General features: G+C 44.7%; 1 protein-coding gene across 3 annotated transcripts in view; it reads left to right on the forward strand.

The window, feature by feature from the left end:
- LOC147881835 (DNA repair protein RadA-like protein) overlaps positions 1-17,816 on the forward strand; it is a 204,861-nt gene that overhangs the window by 168,521 nt on the left and 18,524 nt on the right. For all 3 annotated transcript variants that reach the window (XR_015543932.1, XM_087401430.1, XM_087401431.1), the window contains one exon: positions 5,890-5,928. Coding sequence is in view for 2 of the 3 variants with exons in the window: in XM_087401430.1 (XP_087257556.1) it covers positions 5,890-5,928 (39 nt within the window). In the remaining variant the exon portion in view is untranslated. The remainder of the gene's footprint in view (positions 1-5,889; positions 5,929-17,816) is intronic.

Genomic DNA, 17,816 nt, shown 5'->3' on the forward strand with positions numbered 1-17,816 from the left:
TGATATTCAGCCTCATTTACAGCATGACATGCCTCAGCTTGATCATGACATTATGCACGGCTCTTGACCAAGAAAGAGCTGAAATCCAGGACTCCAGAAAGGTCCCCTGTTGGCTCCTTGACACATTAAACGTCAACAAACATGATACTCTTTTGCGAGCCCGTACTAAAGCAGCTGTTCGTGAAGAGCATGCTAATTTGGTTGCTTGTGCATTGGTTGCTATAACATGCAATGAAGAGCCATTATGCCATCATGATGTTTTGAGAATGATTGTTGTTTGAAGGCTATGCAAGCTGAATTGGATTTTATCTATCAGAATAACACCTGGGAGTTGTGTGACTTGCCTCCTAGCAAGAATGCTATTGGAACTAAGTGGGTTTATAAGATTAAACGAAAAGGTATTGGTTCAGTGGACCGTTACAAAGCCCGTCTTGTTGCTAAGGGCTATGCTCAGCAGCAAGGCATTGACTTTAAGGAGACTTTTGTCCCCTCTTCCAGGTTCACTACTATTCGCATTGTTATTGCCTTTGCTGCCCACTTTCATTGGGAGGTACATCAGCTTGATATCAAGATAGCTTTCCTTCATGGGCATTTGCAGGAAGGGGTCTATGCTTCCCAACCTCGTGGATTTGATGTTGAAGCTTCTGAAAGCAAGGTATGCCATTTGAAAGTCCTCTATGGGAGGGAGGGTTTATTACTGTTGTCAAAAGACTGAAGGGTCTATGAGACTGGAGAAAAGCTAGATACAAGGTAAGACGCTAAAGCAGGCATCCACACCCAAGGCTAATGTCTAAGATGTGAGGCCAAGAAAGAGAAATACATGGTTCTATCATTGCGAAAGAGTACACACAAGACTATCTGTGTGAGAACCACTAAAACCAAACTAAAACATCATGAGGGGAGGAAAACATCATCGGTGCGCCTACGTGTCATTTAAGTAGCTGAGTGACAATGTTTGGGGGACTTACTCTGCTAGTTGGCTATGGATAGAAGAGATGATCTCGCCCATCAGTGGCTCTCACCTGGTGGGAATTGGCTTAGTCGAGGAATGGGATCAATAATAGAGCACTTCTAGTGCTTAGCCTGATAAGCCTTTCTAAAGCCCTCCTTGCAACCAATAGTTGTTAAGTAATCTAAGTAGTGCTTAACTTTATAGCAGCTAAGAGACTTATCTAAGGTGTATTTAACTTTGTAGACCTATCTGTATCGAATTACCTTCTTCTCTTTAGGCAATGGCATCAATTTCCATATCTAGGGCAACCATGTCATCATACATGTTTTCCTCCCAATGTGTGGCTATTGCATCCTCTAAACTTGATTTTTGAAGTTGGATTGAAAGCATTGATGTTCGAGTCTGGCAACTGCGACATACCCACTGCTTGCATAGTGTACGGAAGGAGGCAGGGGCAGACTAGAGGAAGGTGATAGAATTGGCAGGAGGGAGAGAGAGGAAGGGGGAGGAAGAGTGAGAAGTGAGGAAAGGGGGTAAAGGGAGAGGAAGAGAGAGAGAAGGGTGAGAAGAAGAGAGAAAGAAAGAAAGACAGTCTGTTAATGTCCATGGGAGACCAACAGGTCTATAGGACAGCAAGAAACCATCTAGTACATCTGCTTGTAGGGAGGGCACATGGCAGCTCATAGGGAGTGCAAAAGCGACCCCAATTTATTTATTTAGAAAGAAAGAAAGAAAGTTATTAAAGTCTTTGCAAGATCGATGGGTCTATGAGACTGTGAAAAACCTGATACGATAAGTTGTGGTAGTGGAGCTACTAAACGAGCATCCACACCAATGCAGAATGCAAAAAATGCAAAATGGTAGTACTAAGTTCTTAGTACAACAGTCATGTTGATAGTCGAGAGTACCTACATAATAGTTTGAAAGAGTAATCAAGCATACATCAGTTTAAGATTGAGAGTATTTTGGTTTGGATTTAAACTCTTTGATTAATGCTACGCCTTCACGGTAAACTGCCGTGACTTTAGCTAATTCAAATTTCAATTGCTTTATTCTTGAGTTGAGCTTGTGTAAGCTCCTCAGCTATCCATACTTTTGTACCCTTCAGCTTGTAAGATTGTCAGAGGAGCTTGATCCGCATATCTTTGGAGTTCAATGTAAGGATGGCATGACTTTTAGATTGTTCAATAGAAGCTGGCTTGGAATCGTCATCCTCCTCATCACCATCCATCCATTCAATGTTGGGCAAGGCTGCTTTGATCCTTGTCAATATTTCAGTATATGTGTCCTCCTCTTTGAGCCAATCTTTTGGGCGAGTTATCACGTCTAGCTTCATGTTCTTTAATCTCTGCTTGAATATGGTGTCCACTTCCACAAGCACTTCCTTCTTAGCGGTATGTGTGAACTAGATCTTTGACTGTAGAGACTAGCTAGGGGGTAGGGAGAGATAGAGAGAGATTCGGAGAGAGAGTGTAGGCAGCACATAGGAGGAAGGAGGCGGCAAGAGATAGGAGTATCCAACAATGAGTGCTGGATGGAGACTTACATAGTCCCCCCACATTTCCCACCTAAAAGACCTCTAAAGGGCCTCTAAAATAGCCCTTTTTCCTCCTTTATTACTGCCATCCCTTCCCATAGGTCCTGGCTGTCCAAAGGGTATAGCAAACAGCAACTACTAATCTGACCGATAGGAGATAGGGGTAGTCCTAGACAATGCTTTTTGGCTGCCATGAATTCTCATTCTCAGGGAGTCCCTGCCACTTGATGATATACTCGATGTAGACCCTATTTCGGAGCATATGGTCTTTGAAACCCATGACATGCTTCGACACATAGAGGATGTGACCCTCCTCATCCATCGGTGGTAGCTCAGGAAGAACGTGGACATGCTGTCCTACATGCGGCTTCAGCAAGGACACATGGAGAACATTATGAATCTTGGAGGTACTGAGTAGTGCCAACTCATATCCCACCTCTGCAACTTTGCGGATGATCTTATAGGGATTGTATACCTGTGAGCAAGCTTCGTGTTGGTGTTAGCCTTCGGTGAGGCATAACGGTTCTTATGGACGCGCCAATGCACGTACTCTCCTTCAAAGACAGATGCCTCCTAGGTTCATCTGCATACTTCTTTTGCTTGGCTTGGGCATCCTGCATATTCTTCTTAGCCAATTGCAGAAGGGCATCGATTCTGTCCAAGTCACTCTTGCTTGCTGATTTTTCACAACCATGTCTGCTATTCAAGGCAGCATCCCAACCTTGCATCCATACATTGCTTCAAAAGGGCTCATGCCAATAGAAAGGTGCTTGGTACTATTGTAACAAAATTCAGCAAGAGCCAACCACTTATCCCAAGACTTGTGCGTATCATGACAAAAGTGCCTCAAGTATTCCTCCACCCATTTGTCACCCTTTCTGACTGTCCATCCGTCTCACTTCCGTGAATAACTCCTACCAAAAGTGACCCAAAAATTTTGAAGCCATGATGCTTAAAAACATGCTGAGTAAATTGCCAAGCAACGTGTGATGGTGAATACCGGGTCTTAGTGGATGAAATGAGCCTGTTTTGCTATCCCATCTGTGTAGAAGGCAACCCTGTGATGAAATCCATAGCTATGTGAGTTCATTTGCCTTCTGGAATAGATAATGGCTGTAAGAGGCGTGCGGGTAGCTGGCTGTCCACCTTATTTTGCTGGCAAGGCAAGCATTCGTGACATATTTAGCCACATCCCGCCGCATGCCATCCCAAATAAAGGTCTTTTTTATGTTTTCATATGTCTTAGTGATACCCGCATGTCCTGCCATAGGAGATGAGTGCATTTCATGCAAAAGCAGTAGTCTATACTTTGAATCTGGCACGGCTTGAAGGCTCCTTTAACTCCAAAAATATGGGAGCAGTCTTTGAATTCTGCATATATTCTTCTTGAATGCCATGAATGCACTCCTGGAAACGGCAGATAAACTGTAAGTACACATTCTAGACAAGGCATTGGCAACCACATTTTCTTTCCCTTTCCTATATAAACCTGATCCAAGCATCACTTTGAACTCATATAGACCTCTCTCCATGCAAAAGGCTGTCTTGTGCTCATCTCCTTTCATTCTAGATGGTAACCTGACCTCAAATCAATTTTAGTGGAGAATTGAGCATCCTTGAGTTTATCCAATAGGTCATCTATCCTGGGGATCGAAAACCTGTTCTTGATAGTGCCCTTATCCAAGTCTTTGTAGTCAATGCACATGCAGTATGAACCGTTTTTGTTCTTTGTGCTATGAGAGAAAAAAATTCTTAAGCAATTCTCGCACATGTGTTGCCATTTCTTCCTGTTCTACCTTAGAGAGACAGTACGGGGCCTTATTAATGGCTTATGGCTAGGTTCTAGGACTATGGCATGATCAACATCTTTTCTTAGGGATAACTGTGAAGGCATATCAACAAATACATTTGCAAATTTTGAGAGCAAATAGTAGTGGATTTGTTGTGTTCTCATGGAGGAACAAATAGTAGTGGTAGTTTCGATGTTTTGGACTTATGTCCGAGTTACAATGATGTTAATGAGTTTTGGCTATATCTTAACAATCAAAAGCATGTATTTTGGTCCAAGTTTCGGAATCCCTCCACATACTTCTCAGATGTGGAATCCATTCAACAGGAGTGCAGACAGCAGGCTAGGGTTATTTGGAAGGGAATCATGGGACTTGTGGGTAGCTTTGTTTCCTCCTCTTTTTTCATCATTTAGGGTTCAGTGCCTTGACTCCTTCTGATTGGATCCGTGTATTTTATGAGAGACATATGTCCTGATAGGCTCTTTGGATGATAATTTTTGGTCTCAATACCGACATGCACATGCCTGGGTGGACATATCAGCTTGGCATAGCTAGAGATCTAGATGCATCGAGGTACTTAATGGCTTCCAGGTCCACCCATTGCATACCTTGTCTAGTATATATACCTTGATGGCCATCTAGCTGAGTATGTAGGGGTCCTCCAGGGCTGTTATTGCTAGGACAAGTATCCTCAGAGGAGGAGGAGATTTTACTCTCTTCTATGACATCCCTATTGGTTCTCGGTGGCATTTTTAGTGTCAATCCTAACTCTTTGATTTGAATAGGGCTTGATCCTATCAGGCTTTCTCATGCTGTGGCTGGATGCCTTGAGCACTTAGCTCTTTAGGGATGGTTTAGACTTAGGAGTCTTTTTCATGGAATGTTGCTTTGATTTTTGAAATAAGAGATGAAGTGACATTGAAACATAAAGAAATGTAGTTAAGGCTTGTTTTGTCTTCTTTTCTCGATGAGACCTTGCCTCAACAAAGCAGTTCCTGTGTATGTGGGATTGCTAGACCCTTGTTGAGAAAATGAAGAAAGACATGAAGGTCCGTAGAACATCAAATTGATCTATTGGACCAAAAAGGTTAACCATTAGATTATTAGTTCGGTGGAAGTGCATATAGCATCACCTAGGAGTGCATGAAGCCCATCATCAATTATCACACGATATTCCTAATTTCTGCTAGTTGATAGAGACGAAATTGAATAAAGAAAGAATGATTTCTATTACAAGAGCTTAAGAGTCAAAGTCTTTGGGTTTAACTTGAACTCCATGATAAGTACTTTGCCATTTTCCCTTCTAGCTTTTTGGTTGAGCTGGTTCAGAGTGAGCTCTTTTGTTTTTATGCCTTTCAATTTCTTAGTGGGTCTCAGGATCTTTACTATTGTTCTCTCCCCTACAACAAAGCTGAGCATGTGGTCCCTTTTTCTTGATAAAGCATATGTCCTTTTTACATTCTGGCATGTGAATTGAGTTATAGTCTTGTGGGCTTCTTTTTCATTCCTTGATATTTCCAATTGGCATTTCAATGTTGTTAATATTTGGTGTGACATTATATATGTGATACATATTGACCTTGTATTTTTTTGGGGGTGATGTTTCACAGGTGCTTTCGAAATTGGCAGGTGTGAAGATTCAGGATCAGGTGATCTATACGACTCAACAACGTTAATGTTCAAATGGATGGAACAGCATTATAATTTTCTACTATCCTTGATTGAAATGTATAAGTAGCATAACTGTTCACCTAGTGTTTCCATGAATAATGCCAACTCACCAATGTATAGGGCAAAAAGGGTAGGGGATAGAGGGCATCCTTGCTTCACCATGATAGTGTTACTCATCTCCTTTTACATACCTTGCATCATGTACACTGTGTATATGACTTTATTGTACAATGTGAGTACTGCCCAGAGGAGTTATTTGATGCCCTATAGCATGTTGGAGAGGTATTGCTAGTATGCTTTGTTTCGGATGGTTGGATAGACACACGTGGTGTGGAGATTTTACTCAAAGAGTTACTCAAAGGACCTTTTGTTGAAGCAGGTGATAGTCTAGCACCTCTAACGAGTGAGCTGTGCCTCCATATCCTCGTGGATGCCTACTTTGTGGAGGCCTACTTTGTGGAGAGAGAGAGAGAGAGAGAGAGAGGAAAAGTCTGTTACAATCTTCGGAAGACGAATGGGTCTATGAGGTTGTGAGAAACCTGATACAACAAGATTAAAGGGTGGGCTACTAAATGAGCATCAACACCCACGCTAAATTCTGAATGCTGCATAGGCATAAGAACATCAATACTACATAGTCATAACATTGCCGTCACCAACTATCATCATATATTAACAAAATCCGAAGTCAAGTTTTGTCCAATCTAGTAGATACGGGAACCCCCCGCCCCCCCGCCCCGAAGGAAGATCTTGATGGATCGAATGGTCGGTTTGGAGAGAGAGAGAGAGAGAGAGAGAGAGAGAGAGAGAGAGTTTATTAAAAGTCTTGGGAAGACCAAAAGGGTCTATGAGACTAAAAGAAATCGATACAATGAGCTAAGGGGTGGAGGCACTAAGTGGGCATCATCAGTATCACTAAGGGGTGGATCTAGTGGCCGGTTGGAGAAAGAAAGAAAGAAAGAAAGATGTAATAACGTCTGCGAGAGGCCTCATGGGCCTATGAGACAAATGCAAAGCCAAAAGGTAACTCATACAAGCCAGTAAGGGTTGAAGCAAAGGGCTCACTAAGGCCCTCGCTAAAGATTGAAAGCTAAAGTGCTAAGCTAGTAAACAAAGTAGTAGAAGCAAAACATCAGGAGAGTATCAGGTGCTCAAAGTTCATGCTTCTAGTACATGCCCAGGTAGCATATATGCAGGTAACCTAGTGGTTCTCTGATGAGATGTGAGAAGCTCTTGTATTTGTGTCGGTCGAGCTGTCACTCGATGTGGTGAAGGGCGTGGTCTCCTTGATCTTTGTATCCGAAGGGCTACATCAAGGGTGACTCCTCGTCTTTGGCGGTCACCTCTGAGGAGGGCTGAGATGGATCGGGCCTCGATCGGCGTGGCTCTCTCCACGTCACATGTGGAGCACGTGTCTCTTGTTTGGTACCATCGTGGTGGAGACTCCCACTGCTAGTTCATGATGCTCTCATCTCATCAAGCTCCTCTCCCTCAGCCTCACCGGCAACTGACTCAGATGCATAGAAATCTCTAACAAGTGTCTGTGCTCTATCGATCTCTAAGACCTGTGGCCTCAATCTTTGCTTATCTTTGGTCTGTTGCACTAGTATATCTCTCTGTCGTCGCATCTCAATCAGATAGGTCCCAACACAGACCAAATCGGGAAAATGGATCAATGGTGTAAGTGGACCAAAGCCATGCCCCTCTTGGAAGAGGCAGTGATATCGTCCTCGGATCTCATAATAGACTGCACAAACACATAGAAAGTGCTCCTCTATCTCGATCTCATCCATTTGGCATAGTGTGCAAGTCCTCTGCTCTTTGGGTATGCTTGTAGCTCTCTCTGCCTCAATCCTCAATTGATGTGACGAGACTCGCAATAGACTGATGGCGATAATCAATGCATGTGAGACTCTCTTGTCCTCGAGATACTGAGGTCTGATGACAATACCGTGCTCCAAGACCCTCATCAAGTGGTTATGGTAGAATTGGATCTTGGTGGAGAACTCCTCTCTCCCCCAGCCCTAGATGTATGGAGAGAGAGAGAGAGAGAGAGAGAGAGAGAGAGAGAGAAAGAAAGAAATTTATTAAAGGTCCACGGAAGGCCATACATGGCCTATGGGACACAAAATCATCCGAAAGGAAAATACATCATCAACGATGTGCCAACTAGGTGGCCTAGATACAAAATGAAATGAAATAGAGTACCAAAAATGCCTAGATACAAAATGTAAAATATGAAATATGAGGAACATCGTCTTCCCTAAGGGGTTTGTGATCCAAAGAAGTGATGGAAGTCATGGCCATCGACCATGCCTCCTGCCATGAGTGTGAAGATCTGGGCAAGTGTCAAGTGGGCTGCTGGCGGTGCCAAGTCTCCATGGAGCAATCTCCTCCGAAAATCTGCCATCATCCTCCGTCGTCTAGAAATAAAGCGACGGGTACGGCCTCTGTGTAAGATCATCCTGCGGTGCTGCCGGATCATGTCATATGTACATCCTCGGGGTGGAACCATCGGTGCTCTCTGGCAAGATGGGCTATCTCTGTGCTCATGGTCCTGCGCCTCGTCCTGCTCCTCATGAATAACCAGGTCTCTGGCAGGGATGCGACGGTGCTCTCTGAGGAATCTCTCTCTGTATCTGGTGATCTCCCTGATGAACAACGCTAAGCAATACTGATCCTCATACTCCATAATCCGAGAGCGAGGTCCAAATCCGTGCCCAAATAAACAGTGAAATCTGCCAGGGATCTCATAATATAAAGGGCATCTGCAAACAAAGTGCTCCTCAGTCTCCACCTCCCTCATAGTGCAACAAGGGCATTTCCTAGTCTCTCGCCTGGGTCTATGTCCGGTAGCTGTACGACGCATCCTGCCGGCCTCAACGTCTAATCTGTGGGAAGATACCTTGAGCTGGCCCAAGGCAATCCTGAGTGAGTGCGACATATGAACGCGGATATATCCTGGGAAAATGATAAAGCCATCCTCTGAAATCCTGATAAAATGGTCAAGGTATGTGGCCATCTTCGTAGGAAGCTCCGTGGGATGAACCCAAGTGCGAAACGTGTGTAGCTGCAATAAATCTGCCCTGATAACCTGACTGAGCTCATGTCGAGTGAGAGGGAGGCGAGGGGCATCTATGCTGTATCGAAATGGTGGCAGCCTATCCATATCCAAGCCCAACGAGGTGAGCCATGTGGAGAGTGTGTGGTACCAACAAAAAGTATGACCTCTCTCCGCTAACATCTCCGAGGATGTCAGTGCTAGCCACGGTAATCGTGCTCTGCCTGCTGCTGAGTCTCCAAGCGCCCTGATCCTATGCAAGTATGTAACTGACTGAAATGCTGCATCTAGCGCTAGGGGTGTAGCTCCGAACTCTGCGAGCATAATCTGATGCGGTACCGTGGGCTTCGCTCTGATCGATCTGGAGAACATGATGATCTGTAACCTCTCTACTCGTCTCCAATCTGCAACACTGAGATCTCCTGCCCAAAAGGGGCTAGCATACATGGCTGCAGGTCTCACCAGCGTATCGAAAAGTAAGGACTTCGTGTCGGGACGCTGAAAATGTGACTGTGCACACTGCCTTTCGAGAAGAGCCAAGGCGGCATACTGATCCTATCTCGTGCTGCATGCGTCATGGTGAAGACTGGACCTCTAAATGTGGCACCCAAATATGTATACTCCCTGACTAGCTCCACCTCCTGCCCATCAAATGTGAAAGAGAACTCGCCTCTCCTATAAACCTGGTATGATGTGTTGTGAAGACCATGACTTTGGTCTTCCCAAGGTTTACAGACAACCCTCTGTCCTGACAAAAGCTGTGGAGTGCATGGAGATGTGCCTGTAAACCCTGCTGGGAGGAAGAAATAAGAACCACGTCATCTGCATAGAGGAGAATTGGTATCGTGGATCCTGCTAGTAAAGAACCTGTACCACCCATCGTCTGTATGTACATCTCTAACTCATCGATATAGAGACCAAAGAGTGTCGGAGACAAAGGACACCCCTGCTTTATCCCTATCGTAATGCGTACTTCCCCCGACAGCCCCGCCCGTGTCCTGACTCTACCTGTGACTCTCTCATACAAGGCCATGATCGCCCATTGAATCTCCCCACTGAATCCCAAGTCACGAAGTCGCTGGAAGAGTCTGAAACGCGGCACAGTGTCAAATGCCTTTCTAAAGTCCACGAAGCAACAATAGAGCTGTTGCTTACGTGACTTCGCCTCCTCAATCAAAGCCCTGAGTGTGAAGATATGATCTAGAGTCGAGTACTCTGCACGAAATCCTGCCTGCCCTCTAGCTCTCATACCTGTCGCCTCGGCATGGTCATTTATATGTCCTTCTAGAATGTTCGCATAAATCTTGGCCATGACATGGCCAATCATAATGGTCCTGTAGTTCGACGCCTCCAAAGGATCCCCCGACTTGTGTATGGTACTATAGTATTTTCTAGCCAACTAGGTGGAAGACGTGTACAAATGGACTCGTTAAAAAGACGGGAGAGGACTGTAGCTAAGGCATCAATCCCATGGATTACATACTCCGCTTGCAATCCATAATGGTCCTTAGCTCTCCCAGTCTTCAAACGATGAACTGCTGCTCGGACACTACTGGATGAGAATAAGGCAGAGGAGGTGGGTCTAGGCACATGGGATAAGTCGATCTGTGGTTGGTCTGGAATATCATATAAAGTGGAAGTATAGGCAAGCCAAACCTGCGGGTCTGTAAGAGGAGTTTGAGATTTCAAGCGAAGGAATTTCTTCCAGAATTCCTTGGAGTCACAGCTGAAAAGTAAACTTCTCAGCTCCTCCTCATTCCGGGCTAGAAATTGGCGCTTTTTGCGTCGCACCAAACGCTTGTAACTCTTCTTGGTCTCAATGAGAGAGAGAGAGAGAGAGAGGGGGGGGGGGGGTGTTGTGGAGCAAAGGGCGCGCTATGTCCCTTTGCTGAGTACTAATCTATGTTAGCAAAATCATAACCATAATCAGAACCAGTCAATCATAGGCTGAATCAAGTTGATCTTGGAGCTGTGACTCATAAATCAAAGCCTAGCACAGTGATGGCTCTCGGGTGAGCTGTGAAAATATCTCGTGTCTACGTGTTGAGCCGTCTCGCGTTGTGGCTAGGGGCATAGTCTCCTCGATGAAGGTACGGTGAGAAGAGAGAGTGCAGGTACGAAGGAGTCGAAGTAGAACAGCCGTCACATTAAAGTCTTAGATAGAAAAAAACACACAAGTACAAAGTACTTGTACCTAGACCTAGGACTAAGTGTTCTAGGTGTCACATAGGACTAAGTGACCTATGTGGCCTAAAAGGCACTAACACTATAAGTGCCTACACTTATGCCTAGAAGGCACATACCATGGCCTATAGGGCATCACTAGAACCACCAGAAGATGGCCTACAAACCCCCCTCTATGGGATGGGCTGAAGTACTCTAGAAACGTCTCAGAATACCTAGTAGTTTCTGGTCATGGTGGCACATGTTCATCCAAAAGGATATAGCCACCTATGAATGTACAAGGAATGTCAGATCATGTAACAAAGGGAACCAAGTGTAAAGCCTGTCGGAAGACTTCGAACTTGGGACGAGGAAGTGCCTTTGTAAACATATCTGCGATGTTGTCCTCTGTGGGAAGATAGGAAAACTCTATGTCTCCTGCTGACAACCGCTCCCAAACATAATGATAGTGAACTTCAATATGCTTGGTACGCGCATGAAACACTGGGCTACGCGGAATGGCCAAAGCACTCTGGCTGTCAGTGTAGACAATAGTGGAGGATGCTTGGCAAATACCAAGATCTGTAAGTAACTGTTGAAGCCAAACACGCTCTACTGTAGCGGTGAAAGCTGCCCTGTACTCAGCCTCACAGCTAGACGTGGCAACTGTTGGTTGCTTCTTGCTGAGCCAAGAGACACATGAATTGCCAAGCAAAAAACAATTGCTAGTATGTGACACTCTGGTGTCGGAACATCTTGCCCAATCACTATCCATGTAAGCATGCATGGTAAGTGAACCTTGATCACCATAGAAGAGGGCTAAATCTTGAGTGCCTCATTTGAAGACTCTCTTCAGTGCCTGCCAATGCTGTGAACTGGGCATGTGCATGAATCTGCTGAGCTGAGATACTGCATACTGCAAGTCAGGTCTGGTGTGACATAAATAAATAAGGCATCCAACAGCCTGCTGATAAAGAGTGATATCACATGGTGGGCTCCCATCATGAGCTGAGAATTTGAAGCAGGGTCCACTGGAGTAGAGATTGGCTTGCAATCCTCAAACTGAAAACGATCAAGGAGCTGTCCAATATACTTGGACTGAGATATCTGAAAGGGACTGAAGGGGGAAGAAGAGCAAGAGTGAGAGAGTAAGAGAGAAGACTCAAGGTGTGTGGGTGTGAAGTGATGAGCCACACCACAAACTCATTTGTTTTATTAGGATTAGGTTTGCCCTATGACTGTCTTAAGATAGTCATAGGTGTCCTATCTTTAATGAAGGGTTGGCAATGTGCCTTTACCCCAACAACCTCCCACCTAAAGGCCTATGTGCCTAAAGGGGAGAAAAGAATAAAAATTACAGCAATATACAGTTACTGTATACAAGACCATAAAATAGAATGGTCTCATCCTAATCCCATGATGTGGCGGCAATGTGCAAACCGCTCTGTAGGCAAGCTCTTAGTGAGCAAATCTACAGGATTATCATCAGTATGCACCTTCACAAGCTCAAGTCGCTTGTCTTCCAGTACCTCCCTGATGAAATGATATTTCACTTCTATGTGCTTGGTCTTCTGATGAAAGACCGGATTCTTTGCCAACATGATAGCACTCTGACTATCACAATGCAAAACTGGCATATCTCCTGTAATGCCCAAATCTCCCACCAGCCGAGTAAGCCATATTGCTTCCTTGCAGGCCTCAGTGGCTGCAACATATTCAGCTTCAGTGGTTGACAGTGCAACGCATTTCTGCAACCGAGACACCCATGATATAGCACCTCCTGCAAATGTGAAAATATAACCGGTAGTAGACTTCCGGTTATCTGCATTCCCTGCATAGTCTGAATCTGTAAAACCATGCACCAATGCATCCTGCCTACCATAGCATATGCACAAGTCTTTGGTACCCTTGAGATACCTCAAGACACCTTTCACTGCTTCCCAGTGCCGCTTGCCTGGATTTGCCATATACCTGCTGATGACTCCCACCGCAAAAGCAATATCCGGACGAGTGGCAACCATGGCATACATCAAAGAACCAACTGCAGATGCATACGGAACCTTGGCCATTTCAGCCTTATCATCACCTGATCTGGGGCTGTCCTTACTGCTGAGTTTTAAATGTGGAGGCAACAGGGTACTAATAGACTTCCCCCCCTCCATTTTAAACCTCTGCAGTACTTTGTCAGCAGTACTTTGTCAATATACTCCTTTTGTGACAGAAACAAAAGTCCCTTGGACCTGTCACGAGTAATCCGCATGCCAAGAATATGATTTGCATCACCCAAGTCTTTCATATCAAAAGACTTATGCAGTTGTTTCTTCAAAGCACTAATCTCATGCTGAGATTTACTGGCAATAAGCATGTCATCCACATATAGAATGAGTAGCATCAAACTGCCATCCTTTGCCCGTTTGGTGTACAAGCAATGATCGGTCTCACACCTATGATACCCTTGGGACTGCATGAAGGCATCAAACTTCTTGTACCATTCCCTTGGCGCCTGCTTGAGTCCATACAAGCTCCTCTTGAGCTTACACACAAGCTGCTCTTTCCCTTTAATAGCATATCCCTCTGGCTGACTCATATAGATCTCATCATGGAGATCTCCGTGAAGAAAGGCTGTCTTCACATCCATCTGACATAAATCCATGTCATCATGAGCAACAAGAGCTAACACTGCTCTCAAAGTAGTCATCTTGACTACAGGGGAAAAGATCTCATCAAAGTCAATGCCCTTCTCCTGCTTAAATCCCTTGGCAACCAATCTGGCCTTATACCTAGGTAAAGCATTTGAATCCACTTTGACTTTGTAAACCCACTTGCATGGCAAAACCTTTCTGCCTGCAGGTAACTGCACCAAGTCCCATGTATCATTTTGAAGTAGGGAGTCCATTTCTGACTGCATGGCTTTCTCCCACTTCTTTTTCTCTGTTCTTCCCATAGCTTCCTTGAAGCTGGAAGGTTCACCACAATCTGTCAGCATGATAAAATCAGCCACATTATTGGCTCCTGGAACAAACCTGGCAGGAGGCCGTTGTACACGGGTGCTCCTCCTAACAAAATGTTCCGGATTAGGCTGCTGTCCAGCCTGTTCTTCATGCATGACGGGTGGCTGTACCACCATATCTGGCTGTTCTACAGCCCCATCTGCTGGCACATCCTGTGGTGCATCATTGGCAAAATTATCTGGCTGATTTTCAGCCTGTATACCCTCTTGAACAGGGTGATCTGCAGCAGCCTGCTGCTGCATATAAATGGGCATTCTTTGCTGTCCAACATCATCATAAATAACCCTCCTGTATTCCACAGGTTGCACGGGTTCCTTGTGTACACTATCCTCTATAAAGATGACATCATTGCTGCGTATAATCTTCCGTTTAACGGGATCCCATAACCAATACCCCATTTCACCTTCGTCACCATAACCCATAAAGATGCATCTGATAGACTTTGGATCCAGTTTGGTGCGCAGTTCTTTGCGTACATGAGCAAAGCACTCGCAACCAAATACACGTAAGTGCTTATATGAAGGTGGCTTGCCAGACCACACCTCCTCTGGCACTTTCAACTCCAAAGCCTTGTTTGGCGACCTGTTAATAATGTGAACTGCTGTTTGCACGGCTTCTGCCCAAAAGCCATGGGGTAATGGAGCATAAGACAACATACATCGAATTTTCTCCTGAATAGTTCGATTCATACGCTCACTTGCACCATTTTGAGATGCATTATGAGGAGCTGTGAGTTCCTGTTTGATGCCCTTAGCTTGGCAAAACTGCACAAAAGCATGTGACACATACTCACCCCCATTATCGGACCTGAGGCATTTCAGCCTGCGACCTGTCCGATTCTCAACCTGAGCAACAAACTTCTTGAAAGCATCTAAGGCATCTCCCTTATGCTTCAAGAAATAGACCCACACTTTGCGTGTGGCATCATCAATGAAAGTAATAAAATATTTTGCACCCCCTAGTGATAACTGTGGCATCTCACACAAATCAGTGTGCACTAGATCAAGTGGTGCTCTATTCTGGGGAGTTCTCCTTTTATGAGGAGTCACAGAATGCTTGCCAAATATACAATGATCACAAGTAGGCAAATCTGAAAAAGAAAGAGGCGGCAGATAACCCAAACGTGACAGTTCTTGCATTCCTTTAACAGACATGTGTCCTAACCGGCTATGCCACAATGAAACCTTTGGCAGCTCGGTTATGGCAACAACATGATTACCCACACTGGAAACATAAAGAGGGTACAAGGTATCACTCTTAAAACCCTCAGCCACTATAGTCTGGCCATCAGTAATCACCCACTTGGAATGTGGTGTGGTAACCACTGTCATCCAATAAGTCAGTGCTAATCAGATTTTTCTTGATTTGCAGCACATGGCGGACACCATCAAGCATGAACATGCGTCCATCAGGAAATACTATCTGTATACTGCCAATCCCTGCAATCTGACATGCATAGTTGTTCCCAAGATGAACAACTCCATGAGTACCTGTGTAGGAAGTAAACCACTCCCTATGAGGAGTAACATGAAAAGAGGCACCTGAATCCAAGAGCCAGGTGTGCATGTCATGACCATCAATAACCAAGGCATGTGCTATTACAGCAGAAGAGCATAAAACATCATGTATGTCACTGTCACTATCCTCTGCTGCAACATTCACTGCATCCAAATCATCTGCCTTGGCCTTGCCTTTGCCTTTGCTTGCATTTCCTGCATCCTTTGTTTCAGCCTTCTTGGCTTTCTGATCCCGTATGAACTTGAAGCACTTAGACTTCACATGTCCCTTCTTGCCACAATAAAAGCATTCAATATCCTTTTTACTACGGGACTGACTTCGGGATTTGGACTTACTAGCAGATCTCCCCTTCTGCTGAGTCCTGCCTCTATCCTGTACCTGCAAAGCATTTGAAGACTTGCTGCCCGCATTATTCTTCCTGCTCATCTCCTCCATAAGGAGAGAGCTCTCTACATCAGCATATATAAGAGTGACATTTGAATTAGACAGGGTGGTCTTGAAAGTGTCCCAACTCTCAGGGAGGGTACACAACAGGAAAGTAGCCTTGAACTCCTCATCAAGATTCAACCCCTGTGCAATCAGCTGTGTAAAGATGGCATTGAACTCACTCAAGTGTGAGGTCATAGCTGTACCTTCCTTCATGCGAAGATCGACCAGCTTCTTCAGCCAATAAACCTTACTGGCTGAGCTCTTTTGGGCATACAATTCTTCTAGTCTTTGCCATAGACCATAAGAGGTCTTTTCAGCCTGAACATTGAACACAAGAGTGTCTGAAATAGTGAGCATGATAGCTGCCCTCGCAGACAAATCAAGCTCTTCCCAGTCATCAGCTGCCATGTCAGATGGCTTGACACCCTTCACCCTTATGGGCTTAGCAATCTTCTTTAACAGAAGTACATTCAAGCACTGTTCTGCCCATAATGCATAGTTGTGTGCTCCTTCCAGTTTCTTTATGTTCAGAATCGAAGAATCACTTCCCCCTGATGCCATATCAGATAAGGAAAGTACCTGACTCCCTGGAAGTAAAAAAGACTGAATAAAAATTCTGATTTCTCAGAAAAAACCTGCTCTATTCAAGAGCCAGAAGCACTCTCAATGGTGCTGTTTTTACTGTCAGGAAAAACTGCAGCAAAACAGTAAATGACCCTGCAAATACTGTACCTTCTGACACACTGTACCGTGCTCAAAGAGGCATAAAAACAGTAATTTCAGACTGCTGCAGCTGCTCAACAAGTGCTTAACAGTGCATAATCATCTGACAAAGCACAAACACTGCTGTAAACACTGCTGTACTGACTGTACTGATCACTTCTCCCACCTCAGATGAGGTATTGCACTGAGTTAAATTGCATAAACCACTTGGCAAACACCCCAAAAAAAATGACACTTCAGCCTGTCACAGAACCTGCAACAGAAAATGGGATAAATCCCAAGCAATCACCCTTTTACCAAGGGGAGAAAATGCATCTGAAGATCTCTGTCGGTAACCCAAGTGCTATCAAACAAAGTCTGGGCAAAAGCCCCTTGATCTGACAGCTGAATCAAGTGGAGAACACCTCAACACTGAGGTAGCATGCAATATGAAAATCTCTCTGACAAAATCATCCACCAGTGTAATGCATATACTGCCCTGTGTAGAAATGACATACACAGATCCGAACGTACAAACACTCAATGAGGAACCTTTTGAGCACTGTCAACGAAGGACAGTTAGGGACCGAGTAAACTCGATGCGCCCTGGCCAAGCGTGGCTCAACTGAAGTTCTCTGAGTGTGGCACAAGAAATGTGACCTGCAAGAAAATGTCACCTCGACACTGCGGAAATCAAGACAAATGTGTGCTCTCTCTGGCACCACACTGCCTCAAGGCATACAATGCATCACCTTCCGGGCAAAAGCCCTATGATCTGCTCACCTGTAAACTGAGATTCAAACCCAGTAAAAGCATATGTCCTCTTGCAAAATCAAGGCATTACCTTCCCAGAACAAAATAGCTGTGCAATCAACCACACACTGTGGTTCTCTTCACCTCAAGCACGAGATGAATGAAAGTACTTGCTGTACTGTCAAGATAACACAGTTTGGTGAACTGAAAAAAGACCTTGAATCAAGAG

The sequence above is a fragment of the Dipteris shenzhenensis genome, chromosome 30 (genome assembly GCF_047967505.1).
Source record: "Dipteris shenzhenensis isolate YYH24624 ecotype China chromosome 30, Dip_SZ_1.0, whole genome shotgun sequence".
Classification (NCBI taxonomy): Eukaryota; Viridiplantae; Streptophyta; class Polypodiopsida; order Gleicheniales; family Dipteridaceae; genus Dipteris; species Dipteris shenzhenensis.